We start from the raw sequence: 20,731 nt of genomic DNA on the forward strand, positions 1-20,731 counted from the left end.
TGTCTCTGTCTCTGTCTCTCTCTCTCTCTCTCTCTCTCTCTCTCTGTCTCTGTCTCTGTCTCTGTCTCTCTCTCTCTCTCTCTCTCTCTCTCTCTCTCTCTCTCTCTCCTGCCATTCATCCATTCCTTCCCAACCTGACGGCCAGCTGGTCAGCTAGTAGTCAGGGTGAGGCGTCTACCACACCCTGACTAACACTAACCCTAACCTGGCGTCTACCACACCCTGACTAACACTAACCCTAACCTGGCGTCTACCACACCCTGACTAACACTAACCCTAACCTGGCGTCTACCACACCCTGACTAACACTAACCCTAACCTGGCGTCTACCACACCCTGACTAACACTAACCCTAACCTGGCGTCTACCACACCCACGCCTCGCTGCCTTCTGAGCTACTGCCGCCCTTAAGTGTGTCTCCCTGTGTCCCTGTGTGTGTGTCTCTGTGTGTGTGTGTGTGTGTGTGGGTGTGTGTGTGTCTGTGTGTGTGCGTGTCTCTGTGTGTCTTTGTGTGTCTCTGTGTGTCTTTGTGTGTCTCTGTGTGTGTGTGTCTCTGTGTGTCTCTGTGTGTGTGTGTGTGTCTCTGTGTGTCTCTGTGTGTGTGCGTGTCTCTGTGTGTCTCTGTGTGTCTCTGTGTGTGTGTGTCTCTGTGTGTGTGCGTGTCTCTGTGTGTCTCCGTGTGTCTCTGTGTGTCTCTGTGTGTGTGTGTCTCTGTGTGTGTGCGTGTCTCTGTGTGTCTCTGTGTGTGTGTGTCTCTGTGAGTGTGCGTGTCTCTGTGTGTCTCTGTGTGTCTCTGTGTGTCTCTGTGTGTCTCTGTGTGTGTGTGTCTCTGTGAGTGTGCGTGTCTCTGTGTGTCTCTGTGTGTCTCTGTGTGTCTCTGTGTGTCTCTGTGTGTGTGTGTCTCTGTGTGTGTGCGTGTCTCTGTGTGTCTCTGTGTGTCTCCAGGGGGGCGTGGAGGAAGGCTCCGTCCAGAGGGTGGTCTCTCAGCTGAGTGGGGCTCTGGCCCACCTCCACGCCCACGGCCTGGTCCACCGCGACCTGAAGCCGGAGAACGTCTTCCTCTGCGACCCCGCCGGCAGCTGGGTGAAGCTGGGGGACTTCGGCATGGTGAGAGACGCCCGCACCCACAAACCCGCACACACGCAAACGCCCGCACGCACGCACACACTCACGCATGCACACGCCCGCATGCACGCACGCACGCACGCACGCACGCAAACGCCCGCACGCACGCACGCACACACTCACGCACGCACACGCCCGCCCGCACACGCCCGCACGCCTGCACGCACGCACACACTCACGCACGCACACGCCCGCATGCACGCAAACGCCCGCACACTCGCAAACGTCCGCACGCACGCACACACACGCACGCACGCACGCACGCACGCAAACGCCCACACGCACGCCAGGGATGGAAATTAACACCCTTCACACGCCATTTGCGGGTGGATTTGTATGGTGGCGGGTAATACTTTCCAGTCAGGTCCGATCAAATTTGCATATCTAATACATTCGTTATACGGCGCTGCACAGTTCCACAACCATAACTGTCAACATCCGGGCCCCTTCTTCCTCTACGCCTATTTTGCTCAACTGCGACTGTCAATATCCGGGATAATATCGGTAACAGGGCTCTCAAGTGTCACGCGTTCGGCGTGAGACACACGCAATTCAACCCATGCACACGCTCACACGCCACACGTAGGGTAACCAGACGTCCTCTTTTGCCCGGACATGCCCTCTTTTTGACACACTTTTAAAAAATGTGCGTCGGAATTTCAAAATCGTCCGGGATTTTATTAAAAGCCTTATATTATTAGGCTACGTCCTCCCCTACTCAGTTCTGTTCGCTTCGCATTGGTGGAAGTGAGTAGGGGGAGTGGTTAAGTAGAGCCTTCAGATTGGACGGTTTGACCTACTCAGTTACCGTCGTGTTTTGTATTTATTATTTTACCATTATTGTTTTATAGGGACAAACATTAACAAATTTCTCCTACAGGGGATTGATAACGTTCTATCTATTGAACAGAAAGAAACACTTGGTCATACTTTAAACACTTTACCACAGCATTGGCCTACTGAATGCCACAGATATATTTTCAGCATTGGACTGAATGCCACACATATTTTCTTCTGAATATTAGTGTTAAGGGCATATAAAGCTTACTATCATACGTTAGTTACCATGTCTGTGTGGACACATTTGTATGCAGTCACATGTAAATACAAAAAAACAAATGTTCCTATTGACTTATGATGGTGTAGCCATGCATGTTGTTTTATTATTATTAATATGTCGATTCGTTTTTTAATGAAAATACTTTGCATAGATGAATTATCCCCAAACTTGTCATCGTAACACCAACTGATGTGTATGAAAAACACTTTTCTTATCTATTGTTACTATTATATTGTTTAAAATGTACGCATATATTAAAAAATATATAGCGTATAAAAAGTGGCTGGGAAAAAAGATGAGTGGCTGGTAGATTTTTAAATCTACCTGCCACAGTGGCTGCTGGGCAAAAAAGTTAATTTCCATCTCTGACGCACGCACGCACGCACGCACGCACGCACACACGCACGCACGCACACGCCCGCACGCCTGCCCGCCCGCACGTACGCGCCCCCCCGCCCGCACGCATGCACGCACGCACGGACAACGCTCGGTAATCGCCCTCCAGGCCGATCAATCGCAGCCTCAGAAACCCCTCCTACAGGCTGCTGCGTGTCTGTGCCCCCCCACAGGTGAAGGCGGTGGGCAGCCGCATCCAGGAGGTCTGGTACAGCTCCGCCTACTGCCCCCCCGAGGCCCAGGGCGCCCGGCGGGGGGGGGCTGGAGCGCCGCTGTGGGTGGCGGCCGACCCCAGCGTGGACTGCTGGGCCCTCGGCATCCTGACCTACGCCCTGCTCACCGGCGCCCTGCCCTGGGCCGAGACCGCCTGCTGCAACCCGTCCTACCGCCGCTACAGGGACTGGGTCTGCCGCCACCGCTGCTGCTGCTGCTGTTCCTCCCCCTCCGCCGCCTCCTCTTCCCCCTCCTCCCCCTCCGCCTCCTCCTCCCCCTCCTCCCCCTCCGCCTCCTCCCCCTCCTCCCCCTCCGCCTCCTCCTCGCCCTCCTCCGCCTCCTCCTCCCCCTCCTCCCCCTCCTCCTCCCCCTCCTCCCCTCCTCCCCCTCGCCCTCCTCCTCCTCCTCCTGCTCCTCCTCCTCTCCTCCTCCTCTTCCTCCTCCTCCTCCTGCTCCTCCTGCTCCTCCTCTGACACCTGGGGGTCCGAGTTGTGGCAGGGGCCCAGCCCCCCCGTGGCCCCCCAGTTCCGCGGCTTCACCCCCTTGGCCTGCTCCCTGTTCCGGGCCCTTCTGGACCCGCGGCCCAGGCTCCGGGGGAGGCCGGGCGACGCCCTGGCCTTCCTGGGGGAGGAGTGGCTGAGGGGGGAGGAGCGGAGCCGGCTGGAGGCGGAGAGGAAGAGGAGGAGGAGCGGGGGGGAGGCACTCAGAACCTTGAGTCACCAAACATCCCATAATGACAGCGAGGTGTTAGCGGAGCTTAATGAGGCTAGCAGAAAAGAAGCCAGCGGTCAGCTAGAACTTAGATCCAAGATGGCCGCTAGGAGCAGGGCCTCAGCTCTGTGATTCCTGGGCTGGACACGCCCACTTGTGATGTAACAAGTGGAGTACAGTGACATCACAACATCACACCTCTTGGTAAAACAGGCGACCTTTGACCTATTAAATAAAAGGTTTTGTCCGATGATTGTGGAAGAAATATCACAAATATTAACTGCTGTTCAGCCTTGTATGGCTTTAGTAAAATGTGTAAAACATTGATCTTATGTGATTATGTCAGGTTTATGTGAACGAAATGTGTGAATATATGTGTTCACGTCCCATCTTCAAACCAGTGTTTAAACCTGGGGGTCAAGCCCCACTAGGGGTCAGCTGATCTGGGAGCCATTAAGACATAGACATCTACAGATAATCCTCTTTATCGGTTTGAATGGGTTCCATGAATCCATTGGCTGGAGTTTGGAGCAACACCAGGACATCACTGGGAACACTGGGGAGACGTGGAAGAGGTTTGGGGTCTCAAGATTTTCCTGACTGCAGCTTGGGGCCAAAGGCCAGAGATGTTGATGTGGGAGACAGAACACGATGCGGTTACCAAGGCTAACCCGAACCTTAACCCTAACCCTAGAAGTTCTAGAAACCGACACTGATATGCTGCTGACACGTCTCGAAATGGAGAGTGTGTGTGTGTGTGTGTGTGTGTGTGTGTGTGTGTGTGTGTGTGTGTGTGTGTGTGTGTGTGTGTGTGTGTGTGTGTGTGTGTGTGTGTGTGTGTGTGTGTGTGTGTGTGAGGTCACAGCTGGGTGCAGGGACAGGTTGTTCCATGAAGGACTACAACATGAGGTTGGGTGTCTGGTTCCACTCCCGCGTGGGTCGGCTGGCCCTGGGCCGGACCCTCACCATCAGGGTGAACTGGTGTGTCCTTTCCCTGGGACCACCGGGCCGTGTGTGCGGTTATGCGTCTGCATGCTGAGTGACAGCTGACACCGACGGAGGGGCCCTCTACAGTACAGGGCCCAACTGGATGGCTGGGGGGGCCGGCGGGGGGGCTGGAGAGGGCTGGGCCGGAGCCAGCGTGTGTGTGTGTGTGTGTGTGTGTGTGTGTGTGTGTGTGTGTGTGTGTGTGTGTGTGTGTGTGTGTGTGTGTGTGTGTGTGTGTGTGTGTGTGTGTGTGTGTGTGTGTGTGTGTGTGGGGGGGTATAAGTGTGTGTGTTAGTGTGTGTGTGTGTGTGTGTGTGCGTGTGTGTTTTTACGGCATCTCTAATTCCCTGCTGCGTAGATTCAGCGACCGGGGGGCGGTGGTGAATCCATCATGTTGTGACAACAAGAGCTCCTCTCTGATCTCCATCCCACAGAAACATCTGCTGCTCTGCATTAAGTACCTTCAACATTACACACACACGCACGCACACACTAACACAGTCTTGTTTCTGATATCATCTTCGAATGAGGAGGCTCCCATGTTTAAATGGATATTTATTATATTGGGACGGATAATTTCAGCTTTACACATGTAGCTCATCAGAGAAACATTACCAGACCTTATAATAAACATTTCAAAATCGTATTCATAACACACTTGAGTGACCAAAATATTAAAAGATAGCATCAAGCATTAGATTCATCTCACACACACACACACACACACACACACACACACACACACACACACACACACACACACACACACACAGTATTCTCTAGCCCTTAGATGTTGTCCTAGCCTCGTCTCCTTCAGGCCAGAACTCTGGAGAACCCTGAGCTTCATCTCTTCTGGTTCAGGAACATTCTTCTGAGCTTCTGGAACATTCATCTGTAGTGTTAGAACATTCCTCTGTAGTTTTAGAACCTTTTTCTGTAGTTTAGGATGGAGGGGCAGAAGGTTGCAGAACTCTGTGGTCGGTTTGGGTGGAGGGGAAGGAGGAGGAGGCGACCTAATGTCCTCGAGGAGAGGGGTGGAGCGAGGTGAAGGAGGTGTGGAGTGGTTCAGAACTGAATCCAGTCCGTGGAGGTGGAGGAGCTGAGGCCAGGGGGCTGAACAAAGATAGCATGTTGCGTTTACAGGTTGTTACAGCATGTTAGTGTACCATGTTAGTATGTTGTGTTAGCATGTTGCGTTGCCATGTTGTTTCAGCCTGTTAATTGAACAGTATGTGTTAGCATGTTGTTTTAATATGTTAGCATGTTTCATTGGCATGTTAGCATTGGAGACGTTCTTTATGAGAACCAGTGATTTAGAGAGAGGGAGCCCCACCTGGAAGCTACAGAGAAGCCTCCCCCGAGGTCCGATCCAAACTTGACCACCGTGTTGCAGTTACTGCTGTCTAGATCCAAGACACCCTGGGGGGGGGGGTAGAGAGAGAGACCAAAGACCCCAGACGAGGATAAGAGAGTGACCTATTCTCAGTGGTCAGACAACACACATAAAGTTAATTTTAGTTTTAAAGAATCGTTCAGGAGGATTGTGTCCAGACGGTCCAGCTGGAAGTAGGACAGCGGGAGTCAGATACCTGTTAGACAGCCTCCAGTACAGAGTCAGGTCCTTAAGGAGCAGGTAGGAGTCAGATACCTGTTAGACAGCCTCCAGTACAGAGTCAGGTCCTTAAGGAGCAGGTAGGAGTCAGATACCTGTTACACAGCCTCCGGTACAGAGTCAGGTCCTTAAGGAGCAGGTAGGAGTCAGATACCTGTTACACAGCCTCCGGTACAGAGTCAGGTCCTTAAGGAGCAGGTAGGAGTCAGATACCTGTTACACAGCCTCCAGTACAGAGTCAGGTCCTTAAGGAGCAGGTAGGAGTCAGATACCTGTTAGACAGCCTCCAGTACAGAGTCAGGTCCTTAAGGAGCAGGTAGGAGTCAGATACCTGTTAGACAGCCTCCAGTACAGAGTCAGGTCCTTAAGGAGCAGGTAGGAGTCAGATACCTGTTAGACAGCCTCCAGTACAGAGTCAGGTCCTTAAGGAGCAGGTAGGAGTCAGATACCTGTTACACAGCCTCCGGTACAGAGTCAGGTCCTTAAGGAGCAGGTAGGAGTCAGATACCTGTTACAGAGCCTCCGGTACAGAGTCAGGTCCTTAAGGAGCAGGTAGGAGTCAGATACCTGTTACAGAGCCTCCGGTACAGAGTCAGGTCCTTAAGGAGCAGGTAGGAGTCAGATACCTGTTACAGAGCCTCCGGTACAGAGTCAGGTCCTTAAGGAGCAGGTAGGAGTCAGATACCTGTTACAGAGCCTCCCGTCTCTGGAATTGTGTTGTGATTGGATATTCCAGGGGAAGGAGGCGGGACAATCTTTCCTCCCGGGGGAGGTGGGAGGAGCCCAAACCCACCAGAGCTCAGGGGGCGGGGCTTGTTCCTCTTCTTGCCTTGCTATTGGAGGAAAGGGAAATCTTTTGAGTCTCTGATTGAAAACTTGCTTGGGTATTACGTATGTTTTTAGCACTATAAAAGGATAAGATCAGGTATATGTGTTACAAACTGATATATGTGCTTGCATTACTGGTGAAGATGTCGAGAATAACTTTCAAATGAAACCATGGATCTTGTGATTTGACGTTGTTTAGATATATCTTCAGGGATTCAGACTAGGCTTTGTACGGTAGATAACAATGTGTAATCTATATGGTCTCTCCTTCTTGCTGCCGCTGTGTTTAATGGGTTGCACTCTTGCAAAAGACTCAAGACTCCCTTGTACAGACTTCACCTAGCCTCTGCATAGCTTAGGGTTAGGGTTAGGGTTACCCTAACCCTAACCCTAACCCTTGTACAGACTTCACCTAGCCTCTGCATAGCTTAGGGTTAGGGTTAGGGTTACCCTAACCCTAACCCTAACCCTTGTACAGACTTCACCTAGCCTCTGCATAGCTTCCCCTCAACCCCCCACACCCCCCCACCCTCCTCTTACGCACTTATTGTATGTTGTACGTCCTTGCTCTTAAAAATAGTAATTAGCATGGTGTAGCATCCTAGCTCTCTGTGTTGTATACGGGGAATGGGTTAACCTAGTGTCTGGTAGTGCTTGGCACTAATGGTGGCTCTACTGGTTCTAGGAAGGCCCTAAATGTCAATGAGAGGTTCTGCCTCTCACCCCGATGTTCAGGGTGATGGTCTGGCCCTCCTTGAAGCCCAGGTCCAGCTTGGGGCCGGGGTCTCCACTCTGGGCCTTCCTGCTCAGCTCCTCCTCCTGCTTCAGCCCCCTGCAGGTTGGATCAGAGCATCAGGGTTCCGTGGAAGAACCCTGGTTCTACAAGACACACAGACAGTGCGATGTGATGATGAGAGGAGTTCCTCACGTACTTGAAGTGGTCCTGCAACGCCACGTTGAAGTCGAAGGCGTCGCCGCGATCCCCGAACCCCACCCCGATGAAGGCACTGCGACCTGCAGACGCCCACACAGCATCGACAGTTATCACTGATCCTGATGGGTTCAACAGTTATCACTGATCCCTGATGGGTTCAACAGTTATCACTGATCCTTATGGGTTCAACAGTTATCACTGATCCCTGATGGGTGCAACAGTTATCACTGATCCCTGATGGGTTCAACAGTTATCACTGATCCTTATGGGTTCAACAGTTATCACTGATCCCTGATGGGTTCAACAGTTATCACTGATCCCTGATGGGTTCAACAGTTATCACTGATCCCTGATGGGTTCAACAGTTATCACTGATCCTGATGGGTTCAACAGTTATCACTGATCCTGATGGGTTCAACAGTTATCACTGATCCCTGATGGGTTCAACAGTTATCACTGATCCTGATGGGTTCAACAGTTATCACTGATCCCTGATGGGTTCAACAGTTATCACTGATCCCTGATGGGTTCAACAGTTATCACTGATCCCTGATGGGTTCAACAGTTATCACTGATCCTTATGGGTTCAACAGTTATCACTGATCCCTGATGGGTTCAACAGTTATCACTGATCCCTGATGGGTTCAACAGTTATCACTGATCCCTGATGGGTTCAACAGTTATCCCTGATCCCTGATGGGTTCAACAGTTATCACTGATCCTTATGGGTTCAACAGTTATCACTGATCCTGATGGGTTCAACAGTTATCACTGATCCTGATGGGTTCAACAGTTATCACTGATCCCTGATGGGTTCAACAGTTATCACTGATCCTGATGGGTTCAACAGTTATCACTGATCCCTGATGGGTTCTACAGTTATCACTGATCCTGATGGGTTCAACAGTTATCACTGATCCCTGATGGGTTCAACAGTTATCACTGATCCTTATGGGTTCAACAGTTATCACTGATCCCTGATGGGTTCAACAGTTATCACTGATCCCCGATCAGTTATCACTGATCCTGATGGGTTCAACAGTTATCACTGATCCTGATGGGTTCAACAGTTATCACTGATCCCTGATGGGTTCAACAGTTATCACTGATCCCTGATGGGTTCAACAGTTATCACTGATCCTGATGGGTTCTACAGTTATCACTGATCCTGATGGGTTCAACAGTTATCACTGATCCTGATGGGTTCAACAGTTATCACTGATCCCTGATGGGTTCAACAGTTATCACTGATCCTTATGGGTTCCACAGTTATCACTGATCCCTGATGGGTTCAACAGTTATCACTGATCCCTGATGGGTTCAACAGTTATCACTGATCCCCGATCAGTTATCACTGATCCTGATGGGTTCAACAGTTATCACTGATCCTGATGGGTTCAACAGTTATCACTGATCCTGATGGGTTCAACAGTTATCACTGATCCCTGATGGGTTCAACAGTTATCACTGATCCTGATGGGTTCAACAGTTATCACTGATCCCTGATGGGTTCAACAGTTATCACTGATCCCTGATAGGTTCAACAGTTATCACTGATCCTGATGGGTTCAACAGTTATCACTGATCCTGATGGGTTCAACAGTTATCACTGATCCCCGATCAGTTATCACTGATCCCTGATGGGTTCAACAGTTATCACTGATCCCCGATCAGTTATCACTGATCCCTGATGGGTTCAACAGTTATCACTGATCCTGATGGGTTCAACAGTTATCACTGATCCTGATGGGTTCTACAGTTATCACTGATCCCCGATCAGTTATCACTGATCCCGATGGGTTCAACAGTTATCACTGATCCCCGATCAGTTATCACTGATCCCTGATGGGTTCTACAGTTATCACTGATCCCTGATGGCTTCAACAGTTATCACTGATCCCCGATGGGTTCTACAGTTATCACTGATCCCCGATCAGTTATCACTGATCCCGATGGATTCAACATTAATTACTGATCCCGATGGGTTCTCGATCAGTTATCACTGACCCCTGATCACTGATCCCTGATGGGTTAAACAGTTATCATTGACCCCTGATCACTGATCCCTGATCAGCAGTGCTGTAACGATACACCAACTCACGATTCACTTTGTATCACGATTTTTAACTTAATGTTACATTTAATAACAAATAATTTGGAACACTGAACAGATTTTAACAGAAAGAATACTATTAAAGTAGGCCTATGCAAAATGAATAAATAAATAACCAAAGATTGCAGTTGGAGGATGCTTTCAGGTAGGCAAAAACCCTCAACTAGATTTGTGGTTTAAAGGAGCATTTCACCGGTGGAGGCATGATGTATTGAAATTGGGTCCTATATGTAGTCGAATAATAAAATAAAATTCTAATTTGGTGCCGTCTTGACCGAGAAAAGGCAGAAAGTGACTTTTTGGCGCTTGTGGATTGAAGACAACAACTCCCACCAGTTATCACTGATCCTTATGGGTTCAACAGTTATCACTGATCCTGATGGGTTCAACAGTTATCACTGATCCTGATGGGTTCAACAGTTATCACTGATCCCTGATGGGTTCAACAGTTATCACTGATCCTGATGGGTTCAACAGTTATCACTGATCCCTGATGGGTTCTACAGTTATCACTGATCCTGATGGGTTCAACAGTTATCACTGATCCCTGATGGGTTCAACAGTTATCACTGATCCTTATGGGTTCAACAGTTATCACTGATCCTTATGGGTTCAACAGTTATCACTGATCCCTGATGGGTTCAACAGTTATCACTGATCCCTGATGGGTTCAACAGTTATCACTGATCCCCGATCAGTTATCACTGATCCTGATGGGTTCAACAGTTATCACTGATCCTGATGGGTTTAACAGTTATCACTGATCCTGATGGGTTCAACAGTTATCACTGATCCCTGATGGGTTCAACAGTTATCACTGATCCTGATGGGTTCTACAGTTATCACTGATCCTGATGGGTTCAACAGTTATCACTGATCCTGATGGGTTCAACAGTTATCACTGATCCCTGATGGGTTCAACAGTTATCACTGATCCTTATGGGTTCCACAGTTATCACTGATCCCTGATGGGTTCAACAGTTATCACTGATCCCTGATGGGTTCAACAGTTATCACTGATCCCCGATCAGTTATCACTGATCCTGATGGGTTCAACAGTTATCACTGATCCTGATGGGTTCAACAGTTATCACTGATCCTGATGGGTTCAACAGTTATCACTGATCCCTGATGGGTTCAACAGTTATCACTGATCCTGATGGGTTCAACAGTTATCACTGATCCCTGATGGGTTCAACAGTTATCACTGATCCCTGATAGGTTCAACAGTTATCACTGATCCTGATGGGTTCAACAGTTATCACTGATCCTGATGGGTTCAACAGTTATCACTGATCCCCGATCAGTTATCACTGATCCCTGATGGGTTCAACAGTTATCACTGATCCCCGATCAGTTATCACTGATCCCTGATGGGTTCAACAGTTATCACTGATCCTGATGGGTTCAACAGTTATCACTGATCCTGATGGGTTCTACAGTTATCACTGATCCCCGATCAGTTATCACTGATCCCGATGGGTTCAACAGTTATCACTGATCCCCGATCAGTTATCACTGATCCCTGATGGGTTCTACAGTTATCACTGATCCCTTATGGCTTCAACAGTTATCACTGATCCCCGATGGGTTCTACAGTTATCACTGATCCCCGATCAGTTATCACTGATCCCGATGGATTCAACATTAATTACTGATCCCGATGGGTTCTCGATCAGTTATCACTGACCCCTGATCACTGATCCCTGATGGGTTAAACAGTTATCATTGACCCCTGATCACTGATCCCTGATCAGCAGGGCTGTAACGATACACCAACTCACGATTCACTTTGTATCACGATTTTTAACTTAATGTTACATTTAATAACAAATAATTTGGAACGCTGAACAGATTTTAACAGAAAGAATACTATTAAAGTAGGCCTATGCAAAATGAATAAATAAATAACCAAAGATTGCAGTTGGAGGATGCTTTCAGGTAGGCAAAAACCCTCAACTAGATTTGTGGTTTAAAGGAGCATTTCACCGGTGGAGGCATGATGTATTGAAATTGGGTCCTATATGTAGTCGAATAATAAAATAAAATTCTAATTTGGTGCCGTCTTGACCGAGAAAAGGCAGAAAGTGACTTTTTGGCGCTTGTGGATTGAAGACAACAACTCCCACCATGCACAGCTTCGCTGGCGGCCACTCCCGCTGATCATCTCCGCCTATCGGACACCTCCTTGTTCCATCTACTAATGGAACAAATCAGCGTGGAGCTTGACCCGACGTCACTGGCAGAGAGTAGTGACGCTTGCACAGAAGCATACGGCCGACATCTTTCTTTATTCTGGGTGGAAATAGTAACATAGTTACGCCATTAAATGTGTTTATGTAAACATTTTTAGCGAGAAATGTGCATTATACTTTCATCATGTTCGCTCGTTGAATGTGAAGGATGTTTGGTTTGATAGTTATGACGAAGAGGGAACGCTCCATTCACTTGCATGGACAGCGTCTCTGGTTGCTAAGCAACCTCAACGTCTTGGCGGACTATATATCTGCTGATCAACACTACGAATGCTGGAAACACACCAGACACACCATGTGAAGTTATTTAACCCGATTATTGTTATTTATATCCGAGATTATTTAATCTAATCCGATCTAAACTCTATCATGCACCCAAACACGGCGGCGTTTGGGTTTCCTACCTCGGACTCCTAAATCCAGCGCAGCCAGTTCGCGCCAACGTGAACCTGGTAGAATGGTTCACGTTGGCGCGTTGAACCATTTTTGTGACACACAATGATCAAGCGTCAAGTTAGGCACGTTACACGCGTTTGGTGTGGCCGTAGCATTATGCGGTTTCACCCAAAAAATCGGCTTCGTGTGGACGGGGCCAAGAAGGCGAACATCACGTCACCAAGTCACCAAGACAGCGCCAGGCGACTTACGCCACTATCTGCCAATGGATCGTGGATGCCTGGGCTGATATAACAGTCTCAACTGTGGTCCAAGCTTTCACGAAGGCAGGAATAATCACTGAACTGCCAGGCAACAGCAGCGACACTGACTCGGATAATGACGAGAGGGATCCGGGCATGTTGGATGCCGTACTCGCCCAACTGTTCAATTCGGACACACAAGAATTCGAGGGATTCGTAGACGGGGAATGAACTGAAAAGTGAGCTTATTGTTAAGAGATATTGATATTGATCAGATATTGATCAGATATTGTTAATATGCACATTAACGTTTGAACATCGTTACCATGGGAGTGACCGGAGTTGTCAGAACGCTTAATAAAGTTTGACTTTATCTGACTGTTTTGTTGACATTCCCTTTAGCACAGCTCGGTCTAGTCGATGCATAACGCAACCCCAGTCAAACGTTTGACTGCAGTATCCTCTATTCTATGTGCCTTATAATCCGGTGCGCCCTATATATGAAAACAGTTCTAAAATAGGCCATTCATTAAAGGTGCGCCTTACAATCCGGTGTGCCTATAATGCGGAAAATACGGTAGTCCTCGTTTGTATTTCTTTCGAAATGGTGAACTTTTGCATGGAGCCATCTTCTACGTCAGATCCAGTACCCTCCGCCAATGTACTTCAGTTTTATCAACAGCCTCTGTTATCTTAGCTTCAGACGCTGTGGATGTTAGTTTCTGCTGGTGAAGTCCCACCCACTGGCACTGCTCTAATAGGTCTGTAGCGTCAGTGGGTCCCACCCCCCTCTAGGGGGTGGGACCCACTAGTGCCCACTAGTGGTTGTAGTCTTACGAGAATCATACACTTCCTATTTTCTTGTACGCAAAAATCGTCATATTGCGTAATTGAAAACAGGAAGTGTTGGAGATCGATACGGATCTCTCCAGTCTCTCCAGAAAATAAGGGAAAGATGCTAGACCATTCAAAAATATGCGGGGGGTTCTAAAAATACAAAGCTTATGTGAAATGGGTGAAGTTGCCCTTTAAGGCTTACGCATTTGAAAATATTAAGGTCAAATAAATAATAGTACTTTGAATAGTTTGGTAGCACTAACCAGCGTTGGTAGCACTAACCAGCACTTTGTCCGGTGCCGGACAAAGTGACCTACATAGGTTTAGTTTTCGGTCAAATATCCTATTAATGTTTAATAGCCTAACTCTCAAATTGATGGCAAAAAACGTCTGATTCGCAATAACGAGGCATAGTGTTACAAGTAGCATATGTGTGTGCGTGAGAATGGCAGTAAGTGTGTGTGTGTGTGTGTGTGTGTGAGTGACGTCAGCGAGTGAGTGGACGAGCGAGGAGAGCGAGCGGTAGCGTGTGTGTGTGTCAGTCTAGTGAAGAAACGAACGAGTCCGGTTGTGTATAAGAATAAAGTACCCAGCCTGTCAATAATCGGTGGCCGCTTCATTCTAACCTATAAGCAGACCAACTGCAGGTCAAGCACACAAAACACTAGAGACAGGGATCACACAGGCTATTTTTGCGTGCTAGGCCCACTCTGGATAAATGTCGTCCATATCACATATGAGGACTTTAGAGGCTGTGGAGAAATGCAATCCTCCGTAGCCACGGAGCGCTGTCACCACAGCGAGGGCATCTCGTCGCAGACTTACGGCATCTATAAGAGGAGCGGTGTCAGCAGAATATTATTTAGACAGATTATTAGCTAATTTCAATCGGCCAATTTGACCGGAGAGATACAATTTTGACATTTAATTTTTCTCTTATCGGATAACGGAACCCTGGCACTAACAGCTCATATCAGGTGGCTGGATCTGGACTCCAGGATAAGGGGAGTAATTACGCCTCGTGCCCACTGCCTCCTTCCGTTGACTGATCCCCATTGACTTTGAATGGGGACGGACGCGCAATGCATTGTGGATCCGTGCGCTCCGTTGGAGCCTTTGGCTCCGTCAAAAAGTTGAAAAATGTTAAATTTTTCCGGCAGCGACGGATCCGTCATCCAATTAGATCGCGTATGCAAATTTAAGCACTGTGACACTCCTCGGGCTCTGACGACCCTGGAAAGCTCCCCCATCCATCAGCCACGCCTTCCAACGTCCTTTGACGGACGGTGCAGTGGGCACAAGGCGTTATAAAGGGCGTGTCGCGCTTTTCCTTCTCACACCGGGAGACAGGTTTGTGGCTTTGAGTCGATTATCGTTTCAGCCCTACTGACCAGTGATCCCTGTGGGTTTCCTGCCCACAGCCTTGGGGGCGGGGCCTCACCATTGTCGTCTTGAATTCGCAGCACAAAGTAGCGGCTGGAGTCGCTGACGGTTTCCACGGTGACGCCAGGGAACTCCTGCACGGGCGCCTGGGCGAACAGCTCCCCTGGTGGGCGGGAGGGACAGAGCACCGCGGCAGAGCGACAGGTGATGAGTCCACTGCGGCACTCTGTCCCCATAGCAACCCCGGGACACCGGGAGGCCGCTTGGAATGCTTCAGTCAGGAATGAAGGTCATGTATTTTCTGTGGACTCAGAGACTAGCTCTCATGGAGCAGGTAGGGGTGAGGGCTGATCTTGATCTAGGATATCTGCAGGTAGACTGTGGACATTGGGGGTCGAACCCAGAACTTTTTGACTAGGCGTCAACCCCCTTGGCTACCCCACCCCTACCTCATCACATATTCCAAGGTACAAAGAGGAGGGCTGTATGTAATGGGAGAGGGACGTCCCAGTGGTTAGGGCGTCCGACCGCAAGGCCAAAGGTTCTGGGTTCAAACCCCGAATAAACCCTCACGCCGGGGGCAAGAGGCCCCGCCCCTCCACCCCTTGAACCCCGTACCACCGATCAAAGGGGACTCGTGGTCCAGTGGTAAAGCTATAGATCAGGTCAAGCCTCCTTGCGGGCTCCGCAGGCCGGCAGCGGGTAGCCTTGCCCGGCCGCGGGCTCCACCTAACCCGCTCAGTCTAATGCCTCGTTTCCACCGAGCGGTGCGCTACTGTTCGTTGCGGTACAGTGCGGCTCTGTTCGCTTATATTGACATTTCCGTAGCCAGGGCTGCCTGTGGAGCCCGCGGGCTCCTTAGCCCGGCCTTGGGATACGGAAGCCGCACTGTACCGCAACGAACAGTAGCGCACCGCTTGGTGGAAACAAGGCATTCGACTGAGCGGGTTCGTTGGTTCTCGTAGCCTAGACTTAAGGAGATAACCCCTCCCTCCGGGCTGCTCCACAGCCAGGACTCCTGCTTATTGGTTCATAGCGCTGTGTGCAACCAGGGCTTCAGCCTATTCGTGAATAGACATAGGCGGGATCCAGATCCCTTAGCTAGTCACTCACTCAGAGGAGGACTTTCCTCCTCTCTCCCATTGAACCCCACGTTATTCACACTTTGGGGTGAAATGAATGGGAGTCAATGGAGGCTAGGGGAGGTACATCCCCTAGCTTGAAATAACTGTCAGGCGAGAGGGGGTACTAATGACCCTTTACCAAGGGAAACAAACATAACATACAAAGGCATTAAAGTTGTCCTATTTAAGGGCATTTATTCATTAAAGTAGTCTGGAGGACAATCTAAATTTTCTATGCTAAAAAATGTTAAGGAGGACCTTCCTCCCTCTCCTCACTGGAGAAGCCTCCCCTGATCTCTATATAGTCCTATAGGCCTGATAATACTCATAGTTAATGGTTAATTTCTTCCATATTAGCTCCACAGCGGGGCTCGTACCGGAGACCTTGTCCTCCAGCTTGATGTACGCCTCGTTCCCCTTGGCCGTGATCCTCAACCGCCCCGACCAATCAGGGCTGTCCAGCTTCCAGTCGGCCGCTCTGAGGAACCAGTCACATGACAGAGGGTCAGTGCAGAACAGACAGGTCCGAGGGTCAGACTAGGGCTGGGCGATATACCGGTTTTAAAATTATACCGGTATATTTTTGAAAGCGATATGTAGTTGAGACAATATCGCCATACCGGTATATTATATATTATTTTGATGTTGCCTTGCGAGCGCTATTTTATAAAGCCGACCGCTGCTCTCTGAGCCTACAAACCATGTTCCGCCCCTTACATGTACGTAGCGTTCTCCCACCCTCGGACGTTTCGCATCACAACAAACTTTGAACAAAAACATGGCGGACACGGTTGTAGAGAGTACTGAACCCGTAAAGGGATATGGGGTAAAAATAATGTTTTTAACGTTTCTCGTGAGCACGAGAAAGTATCTGGTGCGCACGAGAAAGTATCTTGTTCGCACGAGAAAGTATCTGGTGCGCATATCACTGTGTGTGTGTGTGTGTGTGTGTGTGTGTGTGTGTGTGTGTGTGTGTGTGTGTGTGTGTGTGTGTGTGTGTGTGTGTGTGGTCAGCGTGTGAGTGCAGTGGACGAGCAAGCGGTAGCGTACATGTCAGTTTAGTGAAGTAATGATCGAGTCCGGATGTGTGTAAAAGAATAAAGCACCCGGCAAGAATCGGTGGCCGCTTCATTCCGACCATATTCCGACCTGTAAGCAGACCCACTGCCGGTCAAAGTGAAGGGTGTGTTGCCCCTGAGAGATCATCGGTCCTGGAGGGAACGTGTCTGGGAGCCGACAGCAGAAAGTTGTAACACTAACCATCTCGTAGTCAGAGGGGAAGCACAAGAGAGTAGTACGTGCTCCAATAGTGCAAGATAAAAATAAAGCACATTAATTTGAATGATTTAGCTTGTGTGTGATTTATCGCGGGCACGGGCACACACAAGCTAAAATCATTCATATTATTGAGGACGCTGTCAAGGAAAACAGGATTTTTTGTCTCTAATGACGTCTTTGGTATCACTCCGTAAATAGTCCGGTAACTCCAGCGTCTTCGGTTGCTATGCGACGTCAACATCTTTGGCGGGCTATTTCTCTGCTGATCAACACTACGAATGCTGGTTACAAATAAATTGTAAAAAGACACACCATGAAGTTATTTTTTCGTTCAGGCAAGTAGCCGTGTAATAAGCAGGATAATGTATAGAACGTCGTCGGTCATTATTGAAAATAAGCCCCTTCAGGTCGGTGTCCTGTTCGCCCTGTCTGGGCTTATTTTCCTGAAAATGACCGGCGTTCTTTACATTATCCCTTACATATCTGATGTTAAAGCACAGCTGTGCTTCGTTGAGCAAAAAAAAAAAAATCACTAAATAAATGGTTGATAGTGAATACTTGTGGCGCAGAGTTAAAACTGCACACTTTACCTGTTTTGTTCAAAATATCGTTATAATATCGTATATCGGCATTCGAACAAAAAATATCGAGGTCCATATCCATTTTGGTCCATATCGCCCAGCCCTAGGTCAGACAAGACCGAGAGTCAGACAGGTCAGAGGGTCAGACAGGTCAGAGGGTCAGACAGGTCCGAGTGTCAGACAGTACCGAGGGTCAGACAGGACCGAGTGTCAGACAGGACCGAGGGTCAGACAGGACCGAGAGTCAGACAGGACCGAGAGTCAGACAGGACCGAGGGTCAGACAGGACCGAGAGTCAGACAGGACCGAGAGTCAGACAGGACCGAGGGTCAGACAGGTCAGAGGGTCAGACAGGTCAGAGGGTCAGACAGGTCCGAGGGTCAGACAGGACCGAGGGTCAGACAGGACCGAGGGTCAGACAGGTCCGAGGGTCAGACAGGTCAGAGGGTCAGACAGGACAGACAAGACCGAGGGTCAGACAGGACAGACAGGACCGAGGGTCGGACAGGACCGAGGGTCGGACAGGACCGAGGGTCAGACAGGACAGACAGGACCGAGGGTCAGACAGGACCGAGAGTCAGACAGGACCGAGGGTCAGACAGGTCAGAGGGTCAGACAGGACCGAGAGTCAGACAGGACCGAGGGTCAGACAGGTTAGAGGGTCAGACAGGACCGAGGGTCAGACAGGTCAGAGGGTCAGACAGGTCCGAGGGTCAGACAGGACCGAGAGTCAGACAGGTCCGAGGGTGAGACAGGACAGACAGGACCGAGAGTCAGACAGGACCGAGGGTCAGACAGGACCGAGGGTCAGACAGGACAGAGAGTCAGACAGGACCGAGGGTCAGACAGGTCAGAGGGTCAGACAGGACCGAGAGTCAGACAGGACCGAGGGTCAGACAGGTCAGAGGGTCGGACAGGTCCGAGGGTCAGACAGGTCCGAGGGTCAGACAGGTCAGAGGGTCAGACAGGACAGACAGGACCGAGGGTCAGACAGGTCCGAGGGTCAGACAGGTCAGAGGGTCAGACAGGTCCGAGGGTCAGACAGGTCAGCACCTCTTCCGGTGGGGGCTGGGTACTTAAGGGCAGATCTTTCCTCCCAGTTTACACACATTGTACATTTGGGGCACTTAGCAGAAGCTTCTGTCCAGTCACAACGGTCCACACACACATTCACACAGCGATGGCGGCGTCAACCATGCAAGGCCTGTCATCAGGAGCGGTTGGGGTGGGGCGAGTTGCTCAGGGACACCTCGACGCTAGCTGGTCTACTGTATCTAAAAGGGACAGCGCGCATTAATGAACATGAGCACCACAGGTCAACATGTCAATCTGCCAGATTTTGCCATGCAGGCACATTTTCCTGTCCTGTTACAAGTCAAATAAAGTTTTTCTAATCGAATCGAATCTACATTAAAGCACTACTTTATAATACTACGTTATAACACCACGTTAGATAATAGCACTCTGCTCAACTCAAACCATCTTGAATGCTGTATGTTTTGAGACTCACTTGGTCTAAAGATAAGGGATTATTTCTTAAGGACTTCTCAAACCAATCCCTGCTGGTTTATAAGGGTTCACTTTAGTCTGATGATCAACATGTGAGTGACAGCTCCTATGGGTTCAGTCTGATGCTCAACATGTGAGTGACAGCTCCAGTAGTGGGGGGAGGCTGCACAGAGGCCAGCCGTACTTTAGACATATAACCTTTAGACATATAGGTTCTATGAACAGCCGTACCGACAGAGATTTATTGTTGTTTCTCTTTCTTCTGACAGATGAAGACTTATTGCAAGTCGCTCTGGATGAAAGCGTCTGACACTAAATGCCCTGAATGTAAATGTTAATAGACCACAAAATCCGTTTTCGGTTCGCGGCTGAAAAGAGCATTGAACCGGTCACGTCAGGGAGCAGAACGTGCGTTGCAACGCCCTTATCGATCCGCGTGACGTCATGGCATTTCCAGTCAATCGATGGGTACAACAGCGCAGAAAATAGATTGTTTGTCGATTTGACTAATTGTAAATATAATAAATATTTTAATAATCATTTTAGAATAACGACATCATCACACACGCCGATCATCGCTGTCCTGGTTGTCAATGTTCTGAGCCTATGATCGTTAATTCTAGGACGCAGAGGGCTGAACCTGATCGATCATTGATCGGTGATCGGGTCACAGCCCGGGTCGGATCAGAGAGCAGCTCGTTACCTGTAGCCTCGGTTTGTGGCCCGCGGGGGGATGCGATACACGTTGACATCTGGCTTTACGCACAGGATGGACTCGTAAGCCCCCTCCGTCGCCATCTTGGTTCCAGTGATGCGGAGTGGGGGATTGAGTGACAGGTCGTGGGCCCCGTAGTGGATGGTCAGTATATTCTACCCCCTGGTGTCTGGGGTCCGCCTGTCCCCTGTCCTCCACCAGGGCCCTTCTGCTTCAGAGGACTTGAGGCACAACATCAAAAATGTTTTAACCTCATGATCAACGCAATGTTTAGCCTAATGGAGATCAGATTTGGTTTTAAGGACAATGTCGGACTGAGCTAATTAATAATACTACGTATAAACTAAAAGCCAGTTTAAATTAGGCCTACATTTAACTATAATTAATCGATACATTTAAACCCCAAATTATTCACAAAATATGATTTTATAA

At 49.2% G+C, this 20,731-nt stretch overlaps 2 protein-coding genes across 2 annotated transcripts in view; one reads left to right on the forward strand and one right to left on the reverse strand.

Moving 5' to 3' along the window:
* Positions 1 to 3,832, forward strand: part of LOC130376134 (serine/threonine-protein kinase SBK2-like) — a 7,765-nt gene extending 3,933 nt beyond the window's left edge. Inside the window, exons 4-6 of the mRNA XM_056583353.1 lie at positions 946 to 1,107; positions 2,755 to 3,003; positions 3,293 to 3,832. Coding sequence (XP_056439328.1) covers positions 946 to 1,107; positions 2,755 to 3,003; positions 3,293 to 3,637 — 756 coding nt within the window. The 3' untranslated portion in view covers positions 3,638 to 3,832. The remainder of the gene's footprint in view (positions 1 to 945; positions 1,108 to 2,754; positions 3,004 to 3,292) is intronic.
* A 1,472-nt stretch (positions 3,833 to 5,304) lies between these two features.
* LOC130375862 (adaptin ear-binding coat-associated protein 1-like) lies at positions 5,305 to 20,382 on the reverse strand. The gene is made up of 9 exons (XM_056582996.1): positions 20,288 to 20,382; positions 16,594 to 16,694; positions 15,151 to 15,255; positions 7,865 to 7,946; positions 7,656 to 7,764; positions 6,790 to 6,937; positions 6,561 to 6,565; positions 5,826 to 5,911; positions 5,305 to 5,605 (listed from the first exon to the last, which is right to left on the reverse strand). The coding sequence occupies exons 1-9, from the start codon at positions 20,380 to 20,382 to the stop codon at positions 5,506 to 5,508; spliced, it is 831 nt and encodes a 276-aa protein (XP_056438971.1). The 3' UTR covers positions 5,305 to 5,505.
* Positions 20,383 to 20,731: the final 349 nt, after the last annotated feature.

The sequence above is a fragment of the Gadus chalcogrammus genome, chromosome 22, assembly GCF_026213295.1.
Source record: "Gadus chalcogrammus isolate NIFS_2021 chromosome 22, NIFS_Gcha_1.0, whole genome shotgun sequence".
Classification (NCBI taxonomy): domain Eukaryota; kingdom Metazoa; phylum Chordata; class Actinopteri; order Gadiformes; family Gadidae; genus Gadus; species Gadus chalcogrammus.